This window comes from Zonotrichia albicollis, chromosome 9 (genome assembly GCF_047830755.1).
Source record: "Zonotrichia albicollis isolate bZonAlb1 chromosome 9, bZonAlb1.hap1, whole genome shotgun sequence".
Taxonomy (NCBI): Eukaryota; Metazoa; Chordata; class Aves; order Passeriformes; family Passerellidae; genus Zonotrichia; species Zonotrichia albicollis.
Window position 1 is genome coordinate 38,837,993 of NC_133827.1, and position 18,268 is coordinate 38,856,260.

Genomic DNA, 18,268 nt, shown 5'->3' on the forward strand with positions numbered 1-18,268 from the left:
CCATCTGGAGGGGTTATGGACCCCAAATCCCCAGGGGTTCCCTCAGTCACAGAGCTGGGATGGGTTTGGGATGCTGTGCTGGCACCAGCTGAGCCTGCACAGAGCCAGGGACGCGTCCATTGTGTGACTGCAGGGATCTTCATCCAGAGAGGGCTAAAAGGGAGCTCTGCACATTTATCCAGCAGGGCTCTGCTCACCTTAGAGGTGTTCTCCACCTGAAGCACAATAAGGGAGATCTTCAGGCCCATAAACACCTGAATTTTCTCGCTCTGTTCCAAATCGGGGCGAGATGAAGACAAAACATCTCTCTGATCTTGAAAACAAGCTCAGAACAGAAATCCTGATGCCCAGCCAGGCCCACACCACAGCACATCTTCTCTCATGCTATTTGCAAAGGCATCTGCAACCTCAGCCTTGGCTGTCTCTAATATTCAGTGTTTTGTTCACTTCAAACTGAGTGCAGGATGATGAAAACTCACGGAGCACGCTGGTGCCAAAAGAAAAGCTGCACCACCATTAATTGCTACACGAGTACATCAGATCTGTCACCAGCACTGACATGCCAGGCATAACAAGCATCTCTGAAGTCAAACTCCCCTTTTCTCTCTGCCACAGAGCAGAGGATGCTGATGACAGATGGGCAGAGTTAAGCAAGACGACCGGCCAAAATCCTCTAGCTGCGTTTCACTGCCAAGACCAGAACCTCAGCTTATAGCACAAACCACTAACTTTCAGGCATCAGACAGGGGAAAAAAAAAATCTATAAAAAATTAATGGTATAAATAACAAGAATTAAAAATGAAACAATCATCCATTCTTCTGGCACCTATTCCTAAATTTCTCCTCTGGCTCCAGGACTATTCCCTCTGCCTGCATAGTCCCGGAGCCACGTAATTGCAGAGCTGCCACTCCACGTCACTTAACACTGCTATCCACTCAAGTCAGAACTCCTCTCCTCTCCTCTGGCTGTTCTCTGTCCTCTCCACCTGCACTAGGATGGGCTTTTATTCTGCCATGCTGACTGGCACCAGCCTGGAGCCCCTGGACAGGGAGATTCAGTCACGCCTGCTGTGTCTGAGGTCTCCCACCTCTTCTAGCAGGAGGTGATCATTTCTCATTTACTCCATGGTGACAGCACATCTTTTATCAATAATGAAGCTTCCAAACCTGCTCAGGGTGTGTGCAGCCAGCAGAGACCCTGCCAGACAAAGCCACTGTATATAAAGTGGTGTTTTAACACTTTGCCCCTGCTCTCTCCCAAACTCTGCTGGGAAAATTTGTTTTGGGTTAACCCATCTTAACCTGAACTTGCATTGTTTCACATTTAAACCTCACAGTGGTTTCAGTCTGAGCTGCAAGTAGCTAAGCCAAGAAGGTTCTCTATTTTAGTGTGGTTAATGGTGCATCAAGTCTTCTGCTGCTTCATATCCCTCCCTCAAAGTCAGCAGGGCTGAAAAGAGTCTAAGTCAGGGTAATTTCAGCCAAAGTCCCTTCAAGTATCTGCAGCATTCAAATTTTCCTGCCTATGAATTGTTACAGCAATTCATGAAGCACTATCATTTATATAAACTTGCATTTTAAACTTAAATATCATCTCAAGAAAATGAAGACAATGATTTACTTAAGTATGAGAAAGAATGAGATCATTACAAGTACACTACATCAAAAATGGCAAGAAACTTTTCAAACCTTTTTTTATATTGGCAACTTTTGTAGACTTACTTCACTATTCATTACTATCTGGTCAAAGTGAAAACAATCAATAGCAAATTTCTACCAAAAGAAAAACCTAACAGCACAATATCATATTGTGTGCATTAAATCAATAGCCCTCCTCAGTTTTAATGTAGTTGCTGCAAAACTTTAAAGAGAATTTTGAAATGAGTGTTTTTTAAACCACAGAATCTCACTTCCTTGACTGTGAATTGAATAGGCTTTTAATGAGTGTTCCTCCATACAGATGAAACTCTCTAGAAGGGCTTCAAAAAGCTTTGCAATTATTAAGATAAATAAACCACCCACATGTCTAATATGTGCTTCACAGATGGGTAAGATGAGAAGGTCTGAGAGCTGCTTGCCCCAGACACAGAGCAAGCCAAGGACAGACCCATGGTAGGGGGGTTAAGAGTTCATCCTCTCTAGAAAAGCAAAATGCGCCTGATGCAGAGTTCAAACCTGCCACAGCAAACCTTCAGAGAGGATGGGAGAGGCCAAGGCCAGGACAAACAGTTCCTGCTGGGCTGGGGTGGCAGGGATGGGGCAAATGCTCCTGAGGAACACACACGGCTGTGGCTGTGCTGCAGGGCACCACCCACAGCCATCACTGCCACCCCAGGGGCTGGGGACAATCTTTGAGACCTGCAGCAAGGCAGTGAGTCCTTCCTGGCTTGGCAAGCACACCAGGTGCCTCTGCAAAAGTTCTGCACCACTCACGTGTGCAGTAAAACACAAGAAATGCTTCCCAGGAGATGGCGACAACTTTGTCTGAGGGACTGTCACACACAGCCACCCACCTGAGCCTCACATCCTGCAGCATTGAACACAGGAGAGGCAGAAAAAACACTGCAGAGGGTGAAACATGAGCCTGAACTGCATTGGCAGGAAAGGGACTTGGGGAAATGATGGATAAAGCAGGACCTCTCTGTCCCTTGAGTGGGATGGTAACACAGCAGCACAAGAGAAACCTCCAGCCAGTCACTCTGCCCTCACACAGATGGATTTTCTTTCCCCAGGACTGTGTACACTCTAAGACATGGGCACTGATGGGGTTTCTGGACCAGTACCATCCCCATCCTTTGTCCTCCAGCCTGAGTGCAGCAAAGCTTTGTAAGTCCCCAATTAATTTAGTTAAAGACATCAGAGCATCACTAAGAACAGTCTGGCACATCTGCCAAGGCAGAGTGCTATGCAGGCACCATCACTGGTTAAAAACCTCACAGGTTTGCTGTTAGCACTGAACAAAGTTAATAATGACCACACAGAAAACCTTTGAAATGGTGGCAGAAATATGGGCCTCTCAACGGAGCAAAAAATACAGCCTGCTTAGAGCTCCTACGGCAGGAAACTTGATATTGGGCAGGAACAAGCCCAATAAAATAAATCAGGTGAATGTTACTAAGTACCTGTGTCAGGGTGAGGGGCACACAAAACTCACAGCATCACATGCAGGGGTGGACAAACAGAATGAGCTGCAGTGCAGGTCAGCCAGGGGGGAAGGTAACACACACTGGGATGAGCCACGCTGGGATGAACCACACTTCCCTGAACCCCAAGGCACAGTAATCTCTGAATCTCTACCCAGAGAGCATATTTTAAATCTGTTTTGATGTTTATAAGAGAGAATGTGCTGTTGCTATACACATTTTGATCTCAATGCATTGATACATCTGTTAAAAATAAAAGAAAGAGATACTGGCACTGAATTTGCATTTTTGAAAGCTTATGGAAATGAACATTTATGAAGAGGCCATGAGAGCAGTGTATTAATTAATAAGGAGAACTTGCACTAGGAGAATAGTCCTAATTCAAAAAATTCTAGTTAGCCAAGACCATGTCAGAGCAGATTTAACCTCACTCAAGTTCTTCTCCCATGCCAGCCTGTGCATCTTCCTTTTCTAAATGTTTAGGTACACCCAAAACGTCACAAATATGTGTCTACATATTCTGGGGTAGTTCAATTGTTTTTCTTTAGACAGTCTTCCTTATTTTTAGACTCAAGGAATTGAAAAGAACCATTTCTGTGATGCAGTAACAATTCTGAAATGCTGAGCTCACAAATAACCTGACCAGGCTTTTACAACAACATGCTTGTAGTACACCACTTTTTTGGGTTTTGGGGCTCTTTTTTGGTTTCTTTATTTAAAGACAGCATCCTTACATTACAAATACTTATCTAAGAATACACAGGAATTTTGAGGAAAACGAGATGAGGCAGGTACCATCAAACCTGCATTTGAATTGCTCTGAATGGAGAAGTCTAGCTTTCTGTGGTATTTTAATGAGTTGTGCTTCATACACTTCTCTAAACTGCTAGTTAGCTTTATCCTTCACCTCCAGCAATCTGTCCATATTCCATGAGAGGAATGATGGCATTTCAGGTTTTGGTGAACCCATTTGATTTGCCATCCCATTTCCACGCAGAACCAGACAAAACCAAGAGAATGTTTTCAGCAAAACTGAATTAGCCGCCCAACCCAAAACTCCTGAAGTATTTATTCACAGATACAGTTGTTCATCAGCTCTGAAACTCCTGGCTTTATTATGTGCCTGTCAGGATGAATGATAATGCCAAGGGGCTGGCAGGATAATGAACAACTGCCAGGATAAATGGATCCTCACACAAAGCTCTCTGCAATACAAAGAAGATGACGAGAGCAGCGCTCAGAGCTACACCTACAGTTTCTCCTTTGCCATTTTTCCCCCCCATGTGTTGTGCAATTTTCTCCTGTCTCCAGTTTACTTGGCTGGAACAAAGGTGGAACGTGAAACAAATTGTGGCAAAATCCTCTGGAGATGTGAAGCACAACCCTGCTGCAATCAATGTGTAATTGCCTAGTCATGCCACAGATGAACCTGCTCTCCATGCAAAGAATTCAGCAAGCATTGTAATGTATTCACTTACTTCACAGTTATTAAGTCTGTCCTCTGATGAACATCTCTCCCTTATCTACTGTGTTAGCACATCCTCCCTCCTGTTGCTTCCCACACCACACGAAACTACTGAAGAAAGATTATTACAAGTGGAGATTGGGTGTGAAAGTAATTCCAAATTCAGTTCCCACATCTGTTCATACAGTACCACCTTCCAGTGCATGAAAGAAGATTTTAAACACAAAATACAGAAATCAGGGAAGAGAGGATTTAACTGAACTCTCCATCTCTTTGACTGCACAAGATCCAGAAAGGATGCACTGCAGATTCAGCTTGGAAAACATCACTTACATAAACAGCTCCTATATACCAGCAGCACAACAAGGATATTCAGTTAAACAAGGTTTACACACAATTTCAACACTATTTTCCATAGGATATCAAGATCCAAAATGAGAAAATATTCAGGAAGTTTAAGATCATATTCAGTTGAACTTTTTTTTTTCCCCCAACCCCCAAAAAATTACATTTACAGCTTCTAGATTATTTACAACATAAATGCAGCACATGGACGTAGAGGGCTCAGTGGGGAAGGGTAAAAGTCACACTGCAGGTACATCTCAGATTGGAGCAGGTGTGGGAAGAAGAGATGAATAGACAAGTGAAAATTAGCCATAAAAATTCCCAGGGAATGGGAAGAGGAGATGGATGGACAGGTGAAAATTTGCCATAAAAATTCCCATGGAATGGGTTATTTCCCCCCTCATGTCACATTATGTTAATGCTAACAGGATTTCCAGCACTCACGTGTGAAGGAAAGCATGTCAGACAGACATGCAGCAGATCTCCCCAGCTCCTGTCAGCTCTCTGAGCTCCCAAACACTGAGATTACAGAGAGAAAAAGCAGGTTCAGGTCAGCAACCCTGCACACAAAAGCCACCCTTGCAGCAGGGATAACAGAGAGAAAAGCAATTGCCTGTGAATTCTTGGTGAAGAGAAAGCAATTAGGTTTTACAAAAAAGGAAACAGTGAGAAATAAGTTTTCTTTAAAAGGGTAGCACAGACACCTATTCCCCCACTTCAGTAGCACCATGAGAATCTCTCAAATGTCTGAAAAACAGGAGCAGCCACTTTTATTCCAGGTGGTCATGAAATAGATTTGGCCTTTTCTACTTTTGGTGTACTTGGAAGAGCTTATTAGAAAGTACCTGAAGAAGCAGAAAACAATTTTGAAATAACTGGATCTAAAGTTTAAGTCACAACTTGAGGTTGGGAAAGTAGCAAGAATGGGAAAAAAAATTAAGAGGGAAAAGGAAAAAGAATGACACTCAAAAATAAAAGAAATTATAAGTATCAGAGGGGCAGTGTCTCCAGGGACCACTTCACCCACAGCTGCCTCTTCTTCCACAGGAGATGCAACAAAGCAGAAATTAAATATCTGCCTAGACAAATAACAGCTGCACTTCCTTTAAGCAGAGTAAGTCAGTGCTTTCATTATCATTGGGAGAAAAGGAAGCATCTAAGAGGAAACTTTAAAAAGAATAAATTTTCAAACAGTCAAATCTGAAATTTACATCGCCTTCATAGCTTTTTATGTGACCAACAAAATTTATCTGGAACAGCACCAATTTCCGGAGGATACCAAATCTTCCCAAAACAAAAACACAAAAAGTTTTCCAAAATCCCAAATCATTGCTCACCTCAAAATTTAAGAGCACATGGGAAGTCATTTTAGGAAGCAACTGATCAATGATGCTGGAAAAATCATTCAGACCAAGTTCTTGTTCCAGCCTGATGTGGAGAATATTTTCATTTGCCTGTGGGGCTTCTAGCTATTAGTTTTAGTTTTACAAGGCTCAAATTTGCTTTAGAATTTTTGATTTTCCATTTTTAAAAGCTGAAATATATCAACAACAAAATAATGAAAATGTAACTCCAGTAGTCACATACTTCTCCATTTCAGTTGTGGTAGTCTATTACTGACATATCATGGAATAAAATGAGAAATGAAGTAAATTTTTAAGGTATCTTTAGCACATGTTTAACCTTCAGCCATCTCTCCCTGTTCCAACGCAGGGATAGGGCTTTCTTAAGACTGCTACAGAAATACAGAAAAGTCCAGTAAGCAGCATTTCTCTCCTAACTTGCTGAGGTTAATCACACAACCAGTGCTTAGATTAGATAATCTAAGACTTTTATTTGTGAGCAGTCTCACATTTTTGGGGGAAGCACGCCTGACATATCTGAGCAAGAGCCAGCGAGACAAAAAACCAAACCTCATCCTGCAACCTCCCTGGGGAAATCTTTATTCATTTTAATACTTGTTCAGTCAGCTGTCTCAGTGAATGACAAGGTTTTATCTCTAATGTGAATGGCTCTGAAGGCTACTTGCATTATCCATTCTTCAGCAGCTGCTGCTGAAACCACAGGGTTGCAAACTTATAATTAAATCCAGCTGCCACTACTGTGAGCTCAGCTCTATCGAAGTGAGCAGCAGTGCCTCGTGGTTGCTGGCAACATTCTTCCTCCCCTTCCAGACAATGTAATTAACTCTTCTGCCCCTTTTAGATGAAATAAACATCAGCACTGAAAATGCTGTTAAATGACTGTAAAACAGTATTTATGCTGAGGAATTCTGCTGCAGTCATTGCACCTGAGAAAACAAATTTCTAGGTTGACAACAAATGGCTGTTTCCTTAAGAGCACTGAGAGGACACCCAAGGAGACACAGGATGGTGTTTGCTGTAGAAAAAGTGACAGATACACATTAACACATCTACTCTTAAGCCTTAAAACACAGCCTCTGGCAAAACAGCACATACCCAAAAACCCAGCTTGAGAGAATCGCAGACAAGGGCTGGAAAGGAACCAGGACAGGCACCACAGGCTTTCCTTTGATGCTAAAATAATTTTTAAAGGCCATTGTTCCTGGCTTAAAATAGATTTTTAGAGGTACCAGACAGAGAAGTTGGAGATCTCCCTTCCTGAGAGTGTTCAAGGACAGGGCTTGGAGCAACCTGGTCTGTGACATTGTTCACAAGGGTCTTCAGGTGAAGGAAGAGATGAGAATGTTGACTTCATGTTTAGAAGGCTTGATTTATTATTTTATGATCTATATATTACATTATAACTATACTAAAAAGAATAGAAGGAAAGGTTTCCTCTCAGAAGGCTTGCTAAGAATAGAATACCAAAGAAAGAATGATAACAAAAGGCAGCTATCTTGTACTCTGAGATAGCTCAGCCTTGATTGGCCCTTAATTATAAACATCTAAGATGGGTCAATCACAGATGAACCTGTTGCATTCCACAGCAGCAGATAACCATTGTTTACATTTTGTTGCTGAAACTTCTCAGATTCTCAGCAGGAAAAATCCTAATGAAAGGATTTTAATGAAAACATGTCTGCGACACTGGTCCAGCAGAACATGTGAAAAAAGATGTTCTCTAAGATCCCTTCCAAACCTGTGACCCAGTCCTGACTGAACAGCCAAACCCACACATCTCTAGAGGAATCCCTTTTCTCCTTTTGCAGTACAGCTCTGTTCCTATCTGTGTGTCAAAGTGTTGAGGTTAGCAGAAATAATTAGCCACCCAAAAGTGACTTTGGCAGGCAGGGTCCTTGCAGGGCTGCTCAGGGCTGCTCCACTCCCTCCCTTCCACAGCAAACTCCACTTTCCCTTCTGCAGGAATCACTGCAGTGCCTCAAGAGCATCTCATGGCAGGAGAGCAATCAGCAGTGACACCGCACTGGTGCCACTGAAGGAGAAAACAGCAGCCTGGCTTTGCTTGGGAAGGGTTCTCCTGCTGTTTGTACCTCTGTGGAAGCACACATCAGCCCAAAGATTTTTGAGGGTGCAGCAGAAGTGTTTGACCTGTGACTAAAGGGGAGAGCTCTCTGCAGACAGGACAATGAAATGCACAGCAACCATCTCCAGCTTCACTGTGAAGAGCTAGCAAAATACAAGAATATTCCTAAAGACATAACAATCTGCTGGATATTCTGCCAAATCAGTTAAAATTCCATGTTGTCTAGATGCTTTATTAATAGAGGGGTTGCATCCAGAGCTACACAAGCACTGCATGAACTGCTCAGCCGTGGTACCTTGGGTAATTAAATCCATCTGCATTACCTGATCAAATTCACTGGGATCCAGCTCAAACCCCTGAAGCAAGCTGGGAGCACAAATAAATCTGCCCACAGCCACACAGAGGCCATGCAGGTGTCATGAAACAGAATCCAGATGTTTCTAGAGACTCACAGTCTGCTCATTCACCTTTAGATAGCGTGAGGAGGAGGAATTTACCTGCACAGCCCCTCTGCACAACACTCACTTTGCTGGCACTTGCAACCACATTTCCTCATCCAACAAACAAATGCCAGCAGCCAGACAGCAGCTCTTCCCCTGTGATTTTTAACTTTTCCCTTCTGCAGCAAGCACAGCCTGAACATCCTTTTGTGGCAAAGACAAGGGGGGTGAATTCTCTCTCTCTGCAGTGCTTATTCTGAGGTTCATTTCCCCCTGACATATTTGTTTGCAGCTCCAGCCCTGTTGTCTGTCTAGCTGTCTCTCCCTCCTAATGGCAGTGGAGGGCAGGCAGTGCCTCCCTTCCAGCAGGATGGGCTGATGATTATATCCTGTCACACCCAGCAGAGAGCCAGGCATGATCTTTCAATCAGCATTTTCCACTGCTCCTGGTTTAGGGCAGCAGAGCTTTTGTTCCTCTCAGCTTTTCAGTGGCTGCTTTAAAGGGTTTTTATCTGGGGAGGCTGATGAAAGGTGTTTCTGTTGGCAAAGAGCAGGTGGGTGTGAGGAGGGGAGCAAAGAAGAGAGAATGGAAAGTTTGGAGGAAGCCATGCTTTCAGGGTTTTTGATTCCTGCCCAGGGCCTTGCTCACAACTGGAATTAATCTCTGAATCAACTGTTATCTATCACCAGAACAGATAATGTCATTTTTATCTCAACCATAACTTTTTTTTTTCCTTGAGAGATTACAGATAGCTTGGGCCTCCTGCAGTGATCTGTGCACCACACTTGTCTTCTGCAAACCTCTGCCCAAGAGAACATCCAACCCAGCTCTCTCACAGGCTTCTAACCAGCTCCAGACTTGTGACACTTCATCCTCAGGTCCAATGTTATCTTCCTACTAATTTGTAGCAGTATACATCTATAATTTAGATGTACAAATCCCATGATGTTTTAAGTGTCAGGACACCTGTCAGTTGTCACCAGAGCACAGGAGACAGGTGACAGATAGGTTTGTGTCACCATGAGGGGCTCATTACCACAATCCATGATGCAGAAAGAGGAGATGGCAACACATCCCCAGCCCACAGGATGCTCTCAAGAGCTCATTGGGGCTCCTGGATGGCACCAAAGCATCTCCCCCTTCCCATGTGCTGCCTGCCAGGGCTCCTCTGTCACAGACATCTTTTCATGAAAAACCCTTTTCTTAGGATTTTTCCCCCAGAGAAGCTCAGAGGCCTCAGGAACAAAATGCAAACAATGGTTATCTGCTGCTGTGGAATGCAACAGGTGCATCTGGGATTGGGCTCATGTGGTTGTTTCTAATTAATGGCCAATCACAGTCAGCTGGCTCGGAGAGAGAGCCGAGCCACAAACCTTTGTTATCATTCTTTGCTATTCTATTCTTAGCCAGCCTTCTGATGAAATCCTTTCTTCTATTCTTTTAGCATAGTTTTAATGTAATATACATCATAAAATAATAAATCAGCCTTCTGAAACATGGAGTCAGATCCTCATCTCTTCCCTCATCCTGGGACCCCTGTGATCACCATCACACTCCTCCATCACAGGAGGAGCGTGGTACCCAAAAACCAGGCACAGGATGGATGGATCCCTGCTCTGGGGGCCAAAAAGGAGCAGAGGAAGAACAAGACAGAGTCCCACTAGGACAGAGGGTGATCACAAGGGTTCTTTCTGCCAGAGGACAGGGACTTTCCTACCCTCATCACTCATCTCTGCTTCCCTTGCCATGACAGGCTGGCATTTCATTAATGAGACTGAGTCATTTGGGGCAGGAGGAGGACTGTGCTAAAACAGGAAAATGAACCAAAGCTGGTATCTTTAAGGTATTATATGCACTAAACTAGAGCAAGCTGAGCATAAATTATCTTTTGTGCCATCCTCTCCCACTCTCCCCATGGGCTAATGGCAAATTTTCAAGTCAAAAAGGTTGTCTTGGGTCAAACTTCAGGGGATTCATGGCCAAAATATGAAAACAGAATTCCAAAACCCCTGGCACAATGAGGGCCCAGCTATCAGAGCTAATTTACCCCTACAAATATTTAAATATTTCATAGTTTCAGTGGGGAAAAAGATCGATGAAAACTGAAGACATCCCTATGGGCAACAGATCCATGGGAGCTTTCAGCTTGCCATTTGCTATTTTAAAGAAGGAAAATTCGTAGCACTGGTTTATGGATTTACCCTGCCCTGTAAGACTTGTGTAGGTCTCCAGCCTCAAAGAAGAAACACTTAGAGATCAGGATGGCAGATATGACATTAACCAGAAGTTCTATCAAACAGCTCTTTGCAGGAAGAAACATTTCCTAGAGGAAAATGGAAGAAAATTCTTTTCTTTTCCACAGTGAAAGAAAAGAATATTTTTTTATTTGTAAGAAAATATATCAGAATTCCTGCAATTTTAATCAAATGTTTAAAAACAAAACAAAAAAACAACTTTGTTTTAAGCAGCTTTATAGTGTAAACTCTGATCTACCCGCTATAGGAGGTGCTGATATTTTTGTTTACCAGAATCTTTATAAGTTCAATATCTTAATAGTGTGTGACCAGAGTGAAGGCAGAGATTGACAGCAAGTCAATGAACTGATGAATATCTCCCTCATAAGCATTTCATTTAGCTCCCCATGCAGTGTGCATCCTGCCTTTACACACACATGCCAGTGCCATTATCTCACACTTAATTACTTGGGTCTCAAAGCACCTGATGAAGGAATGAGCCACCATTATCAACATTTCATGTACAACATTTCATGTACAGGCAGAGTGGGGTAATTTGCTAAAAGTTACTGCACTAAATATCCAAGGTCAGTGGCAGGTGGAAAAGAAAGTTCTCATCAGGTGAGCACTGCACCCAGCAGAGCACACTGCCCCTCCAGATGTGTGCTGGCCAAGCAGCAGCTGCAGACTTTCATCATCTGCACCAGGCACTGCAAAAGAACTTAAAATTCCACTTGTGTGACAGCAAACAGTGGTGAAAAAATTAATCTATTGACACTTTATTGTCGCAGACATCTTTTCATGAAAAACCCTTTTCTTAGGACTTTTCCTCCTGAGAAGCTCAGAGGCCTCAGGAACAAAATGTAAACATTGATTATCTGCTGCTGTGGAATGCAACAGGTGCATCTGGGATTGGTCTCATGTGGTTGTTTCTGATTAATGGCCAATCACAGTCAGCTGGCTTGGACACAGAGCTGAGCCACAAACCTTTGTAATCATTCTTTGCTATTCTATTCTTAGCCAGCCTTCTGATGAAATCCTTTCTTCTATTCCTTTAGTATAGTTTTAATGTAATATATATCATAAAATAATAAATCAGCCTTCTGAAACATGGAGTCAGATCCTCATCTCTTCCCTCATCCAAGAGCCCTGTGAACACCATCACACTTTATCTTTTAAACACAGGAATATTGTATTGAGGAGGGCAAACACCATGCCACCATGAGAGGACTTGGCTGACAAGCCCTCCCTGGTCATTCCTCACCTATTTTTAAACACCAATCACACCCATTGTCTCAGACAGGCTCAACTGCACTTATTCTTTCATAATTATGAAAAGAATAATTGCAGAACATTAATCATGCTCAGATTTTGTATCAGTCAAGAAATTCTAAAGCCTGCTCAGTTCGCACTCTCTTTACTTCATGTTTTAAAACCCATCAGGAGGCACTCATCCAAACTTTCAGCAACTTGAGATTTGAGGACAAAACACTTAAGAGACAAAACTAACCCCTCATTTTCCATTGGTCACATGCAGATGCAGAGTACATAGAAGAGGAGTAAATAAATACACCCTTGTTTGTAGAATTTGGAATGCTTTCACTGGCTGCATGTCCAAGTAAAAGTCTCAAGGCTGAATTAAACAAACTAAATGAAATTCATTTACTCCCATGTGCAGCTCAGGTGGCCACCAAGGCCTTGAACAGGATTTCCAGGACAACCAGTGAATATCAATGACACCAGCACTGCAGCAGAATCCATTCTTGGCCCTGGGTTTTACCTTCTGTCTTTTTTCTCACAGGTTTTCCCTCCCTTCTACTGGGACAAATGGGGATCACAACTTCCAAACAAGTTAAAAAAAATGGAATGAAACCCAGCTTGCAGGTTTACATTGTAATTGATATAAGTCTATTATTACAAGACAAATCACAGCAGACAGTGCAGGAGACAGCTCAATCTGTTACCCAGTCCCTGCAATGGCTGCGTGAAGAACTCCACCATCTCACCCATAAATCTTTCTCTAAGTTTGCATTGCTGCTTGTGTGGGTAAAATAATAAAACTGGGGAGTGACAAATTAGTATAAAAATATTACTTTATTTTTTATAAATAGTAATTTGTGAGTAATTTTTAGAGTGTACAAGGGAGGCAGTAACACGTTTCTGAACACAATTACATTAAGTTTGTTAGAGGAGCCCTGACCCTTGCAGCATCTCATCACGAATGTGTCTGTCCCAGGATGCAGGAACACCCCATAATTCCTTTAAAAAGTCATTATCTGCTATCATGCCAATTATGCCAATTGGGAATAATCATTTCTGCTGAGATGGCTGTGATGCTGCCATCAGCCATCCTGAAAGATCCATCACAAACTTTCTCCAGGACAAAACTCCATTTCCAGGACAATGACCTACTCCCTAACTCAATGGCAAGTATAAACTCCACAAAAAGAATGATTAGAAGATTCCTGAGACATATGTCCCCATTTATTTCCTAGAGTAATTGAATTTAGTAATATTTTTATACTAATTTGTCTACAGTCTGTAGTTCACAGCACCCAGCAAGGAGATCATGAGAGTTGCTGCTCAAGTGAAACTTCAGAATCAGCTACCAACACTGATGACAGAAACAGAGAAGAAAATCAAAAAGGTTGGAGAGGGGGAGATATAAAATGGGATACATGAAGCAATTTTGCTCAAATGGGTTCAAGTGCAGCTATGAAATGCCTGTGGTTCCTCCTCTGTCAGGAGACTGACAGGAAGTCACAATACCAGAAGTGACAGAAGCCAAGATTACAAATGTAGGAAATGGATTTATAGAAAATTCTCAAAGCCTGACAAAAAGCTCACGTTGTATACATCTATATACAAACCTTAAAATAAAAATTACTAACTTAAAAATACCATAAAATAAACAGTATTTTAAAATAAACTAAAAACAAGTTTCAAAAATAACGTTACAAATAAAACTAGATACTTTAAATAAACCATAAAAAACACATTATAATAAAACCCACACAAAGTAATTTTAAATTATTAACTTTAAAACATTTACAACATAATATAACTAAAAGTAATAAACAATAAAACCATTTATAATACATCATAATTAAAAATTAGTTAACTTCTAATTGCTGCTCTTCTAACAATTGGTGGTACCAAGTACCAAATTAACCTCAGAATTGTAGAGATGGAATCCTTAATTTTTTGAAGGAAGAAAGAAACCATCTCTCAAGCATTAAATCTTAGGAGCAATATTCCAACATCAGCCAGGAAAAGCAGACGCTGTGGCTGTTAGTCCCACAGGACATTTCTCCTTCCTTTTCCTGCACAAATATGATACAAGCCTCAGAAGAATCTGACTGCAGGCACCTGCAGCAGTTGAGAGGCCTTACACTCTGAATTACCTTGCCTTTGTTAGGCAGGTGAATGGTCCATAACAGCCTTGCTGAAAGAAGGTTTTCCCCTTCAGAATTCAATTTATCAACTTCCTCCTGCCAGGCTGCGATAGTAGCTCTGCACAAACCTGAGGGTGATGGCTCCTGGAACTCCATTCAAACCTCAGGAATCAATAGAAAGCAGGCAAACAGAGGGCACAGATAAAAGTTCCACCCAAGTGCAAAGAGCATCCTGCAGGATGCCCCTCATTGTTTTTACAATCCCTCTGTGAAACAGAGACTGCACAATCCCATTGCAGCTGGAAAATCTGACCTGGGCTATCCACAATCTGCCTGCTGGGAATGCCCCAGCTCCACAGCAAAAGGAGTCTCAAAAGGCAATTTATCATGGCAAGGACAATTTATAATTTGCTGAGATATATTCCATTTGGTAATAAGCTATTAGAAGGCTTTTTTGGAGATTGTGATCCTGCTTACCTTGAAGCAGCAGCTCTCCTGTAAGTTAATCACAACCAGCCTGCCTTGTCACTCTGGCTCACCTCAACTCACCCACATAAACTTGTTTTTGTGGGCAGTAAAGAAATTCCCAATCACAGCTCAAGTGAGCTGAAATTGTCTGCAGGCAGCAGCAGCTCCATTGTAAACAGCTCTGCATCTTATTTATTGTTATAGTCCCTCTCACTCACACTGCCTGACAGACAAGCCAGGTGAGGACACAAAGATATTAGAATTTAAAAGGGAAAAAAACCGAAATACTTAAAAATCTGCCTTCCTTTGAACAAAGCACAATATGCTTCAGTTGAAAAGGAAATTACCATTTGCCTAATACAAAAGAAAGCCTTTGTCCCAATCACAGCCTACTCTGAAGGAATGACTTTCCTCCCTCCCTTAAGAAGCCAAATGGATGCCGTGCAGTAATTTTGGAGAGCTTTACACAGTGTGTTAAATCACAAGACAAGCCATTGTGGGTTTATCAAATTGGGAGCCAGTGTGTGAGACAAAAAAGGTTCTCATTGAGAGTGGGTGATAGAGCCTAAGTCACACTGAATTCAGACTATAGTATGCTAGAACACAGTGAAATGAAAGATTGGTGCATATATTATTCCATGAATACTATGAAATATTTGGTATTGAGCTATAAAACCTTCCTACTTGGAGATGCACCAAAAAAAAATCCCCATGAACAAATACAGTGGTTCATTTGCTGCATTCTTCACCTACTGCCCACCTGCTTTGACTCAGAATTTCCCCTCACAAAGGTGAAAGCAAGGCTGAGAAATTCACTAAGAGCACCACAGGAACATTCAAGTTGAGAAGCAATAGACAGATACTGCACTGGACACCACTGCTGATATTCAGTGATATTACCCACCACAGACACTCACTCATCTGATACCAATCAAATTAAACTTTCATCTTGCTTTGTTAAAATTCAATCAAAAAAAAAAATTCTGGAAAATCAGAGAATGATCAAATAACCATTTAAAAGTGCATCAAAGGCACCTTTAATTTTAAGCCAACATTAATAAAATATGCTTGTTTTAGCAATTAATGCTGAAGTTGCATTTTACCCCAACTTGAGACAATGCCAGTGCACTCACCATACTGGCAGCGAGGCCCCTGGAATCCTGCAGGGCACTGGCACACCTGGGACCCTCCTCCAGAGCACTTCCCTCCATTGAAGCAGGTGCCAGCAGAGCACAGCACTAGAAACAGAAACGGACAGGATATTTCAGCTCATTTTGGGCCAAGGATCCTCCAGAATTCCCTCTCTGACTCAGTCCTGTTGCAACATAACCTCCCAAATAACAAACCCAGATTTTTATTGTAGTGCAAAGGCTGGACTGCAGCAGGATTTGCTATCATAGGTGTAACTACCTTGTTGGTATGAAGAAATTTAATAAAAGTAAGACTTAAAATATTGCAGTTTAACTTAAAGGTGCTTCAGAGGCAGAAAACAGGACTCAAAGCACTGCATGAATCCAAAATAAAATAGGAAAAGTTGCCAGACAATAATGGAGAAATGGTTAAAAACCACTGATGCACTGGGAGATATTATATCTGTGGAAGGGAATTACAATTCTTCCTTTAACACAGAAGATTTTTATTGACAACAACTTAAATTCCACATGCTTGAGCCAAGCTTGCAAAGAGTATCAAACACAAAAGAGTAATTCAACCACTTTGGGGCCTTAAAGAGTTCAAAGCAAGCCTGCGCTGCTCTTTCAGGAAGAAAATTTCCTTTTGCCCCTGGTGCTCACGTACCTTAAACTCCTTTACACCAGAGATTAAAACACAGATTGTAAACATATTTTTGACTTCTTACAACTAAACAGGTGCACACTAAATATGTAGATTCAGGCTGAAACTAACAGGAATACCTCTCAGGCTATTTTTTTTTTTGTGTTTTAACTACAAAGAGACAACCATAAAAGCAAGCTCTCTGAATGCAGCCCTGAAGTTGGTATGAAGATTAAAAAATAAATAAGAACAGATGCTAACTTTCATACAGAAAACACAATTACTGACTAAACAGTAACAAAACTAAACACTGAGTAGGTTGCCATCTTCCACTGATGTCTTGTTATCAGTGGCTGAAGTGTTGCCTTATCATTTAAATTAAATTCCATCTTTTAGGAGAATATCCAATCATTGTTAGAAACTAGTGATAGAAACAGGTTCTCATCAGATGGAGAACCACAGGGTAAAATAAAACTGGCTCAAGGGCACCAGCAGAAGGGAAAATGCCAAAACCAGTCAGACTAGCAAGCGCTACACCCAAGGAAAGTGCCTCACAGCAGATTTCTCTGCATAATTCGGGTAACAGCCATAAATTTGGTTGGCCTGTCAAAGCCAGGCTGGCACAAAAACGCTGCAACAACTCCAATTAGAGTTTAAACTGTTAATCCAAACTGTGTGGATTAAAATTAGATCTATTTGCTGCTTTTACACAAGCACTTTTATCTTTTTAAAGGACATTTACTCCCCCATCACTGGGGAAATGCCAGTTATAAACCGCAAGAAGCAAACCCTTGTGTCTAGAAGGGGGGATTCAGTAGGAAGGCAGGGTCTGAGAGTGTCACTTGGTGGTTTTGTCCCAGCTTTGTCCCAACTCACAGTGCAGACAGCCGGGTTCATTGTCCTGCTGGGCCCAGCCGGGGCAGCACTTATAGACGGTCTGCTGCTCCATCCTGTACACCTGCTTGTAAACCGTGTAGTAGCCAGACCTGTGGGGACAGGAGGGGTAAGAGAGCAGTCACAGCTCCCATCCCACCCACTCCCACCTCCCCAGCAGCACACTGCACTCAGATGTCACATTTATGAGACTTTTGTCAGCCTCCATCAGGAGTCGTCATTAAAAACGAAGCAAACTGCATCCTGATAACACCCAGTAGCTCTGATATACTCTATCCACATATTATTTTGAAGAGTTTATATTCAGGCTAGCCAAAACTGAGTAATTTTTTTTTAATTTTTTTTTTTCAATCAGTTTTGGGTTTCGCTGTGGGGGGAGTCAGATCTCCCATCAGTTCCAAGCATGTGGCAGAAACAGAAAGAAGTTCAATTTTTCAAAGTCAGTGACTTGACAGCTGGGCTTCACCTGAGCAAGAACAAGACAGGAACATCTTCCGATAGTGTAAAATTCTCAATCTAAAGCCAGCCACGAGGCTCATGAGCAACCCAAAAACACATTAAAAAGTCCCATTTTCCACTCAGTAATAACAGATTTCAAGGCAAATCTCAGGAGGACACTATGTCCATAACATTTCAGATGAAACAGCTGACAACTTCTCTCAC

The 18,268-nt window shown here is 42.0% G+C and overlaps 1 protein-coding gene across 3 annotated transcripts in view; it reads right to left on the minus strand.

Annotated features, from left to right (window-relative positions):
- The window catches only part of LOC102062060 (uncharacterized), a 191,920-nt gene that overhangs the window by 161,002 nt on the left and 12,650 nt on the right, over positions 1-18,268 (minus strand). For all 3 annotated transcript variants that reach the window (XM_074547471.1, XM_074547465.1, XM_074547469.1), the window contains exons 3-4: positions 17,588-17,697; positions 16,072-16,176 (exon numbers count right to left, since the gene is read on the minus strand). In XM_074547471.1, the coding sequence (XP_074403572.1) occupies positions 16,072-16,176; positions 17,588-17,697 (215 nt within the window). The remainder of the gene's footprint in view (positions 1-16,071; positions 16,177-17,587; positions 17,698-18,268) is intronic.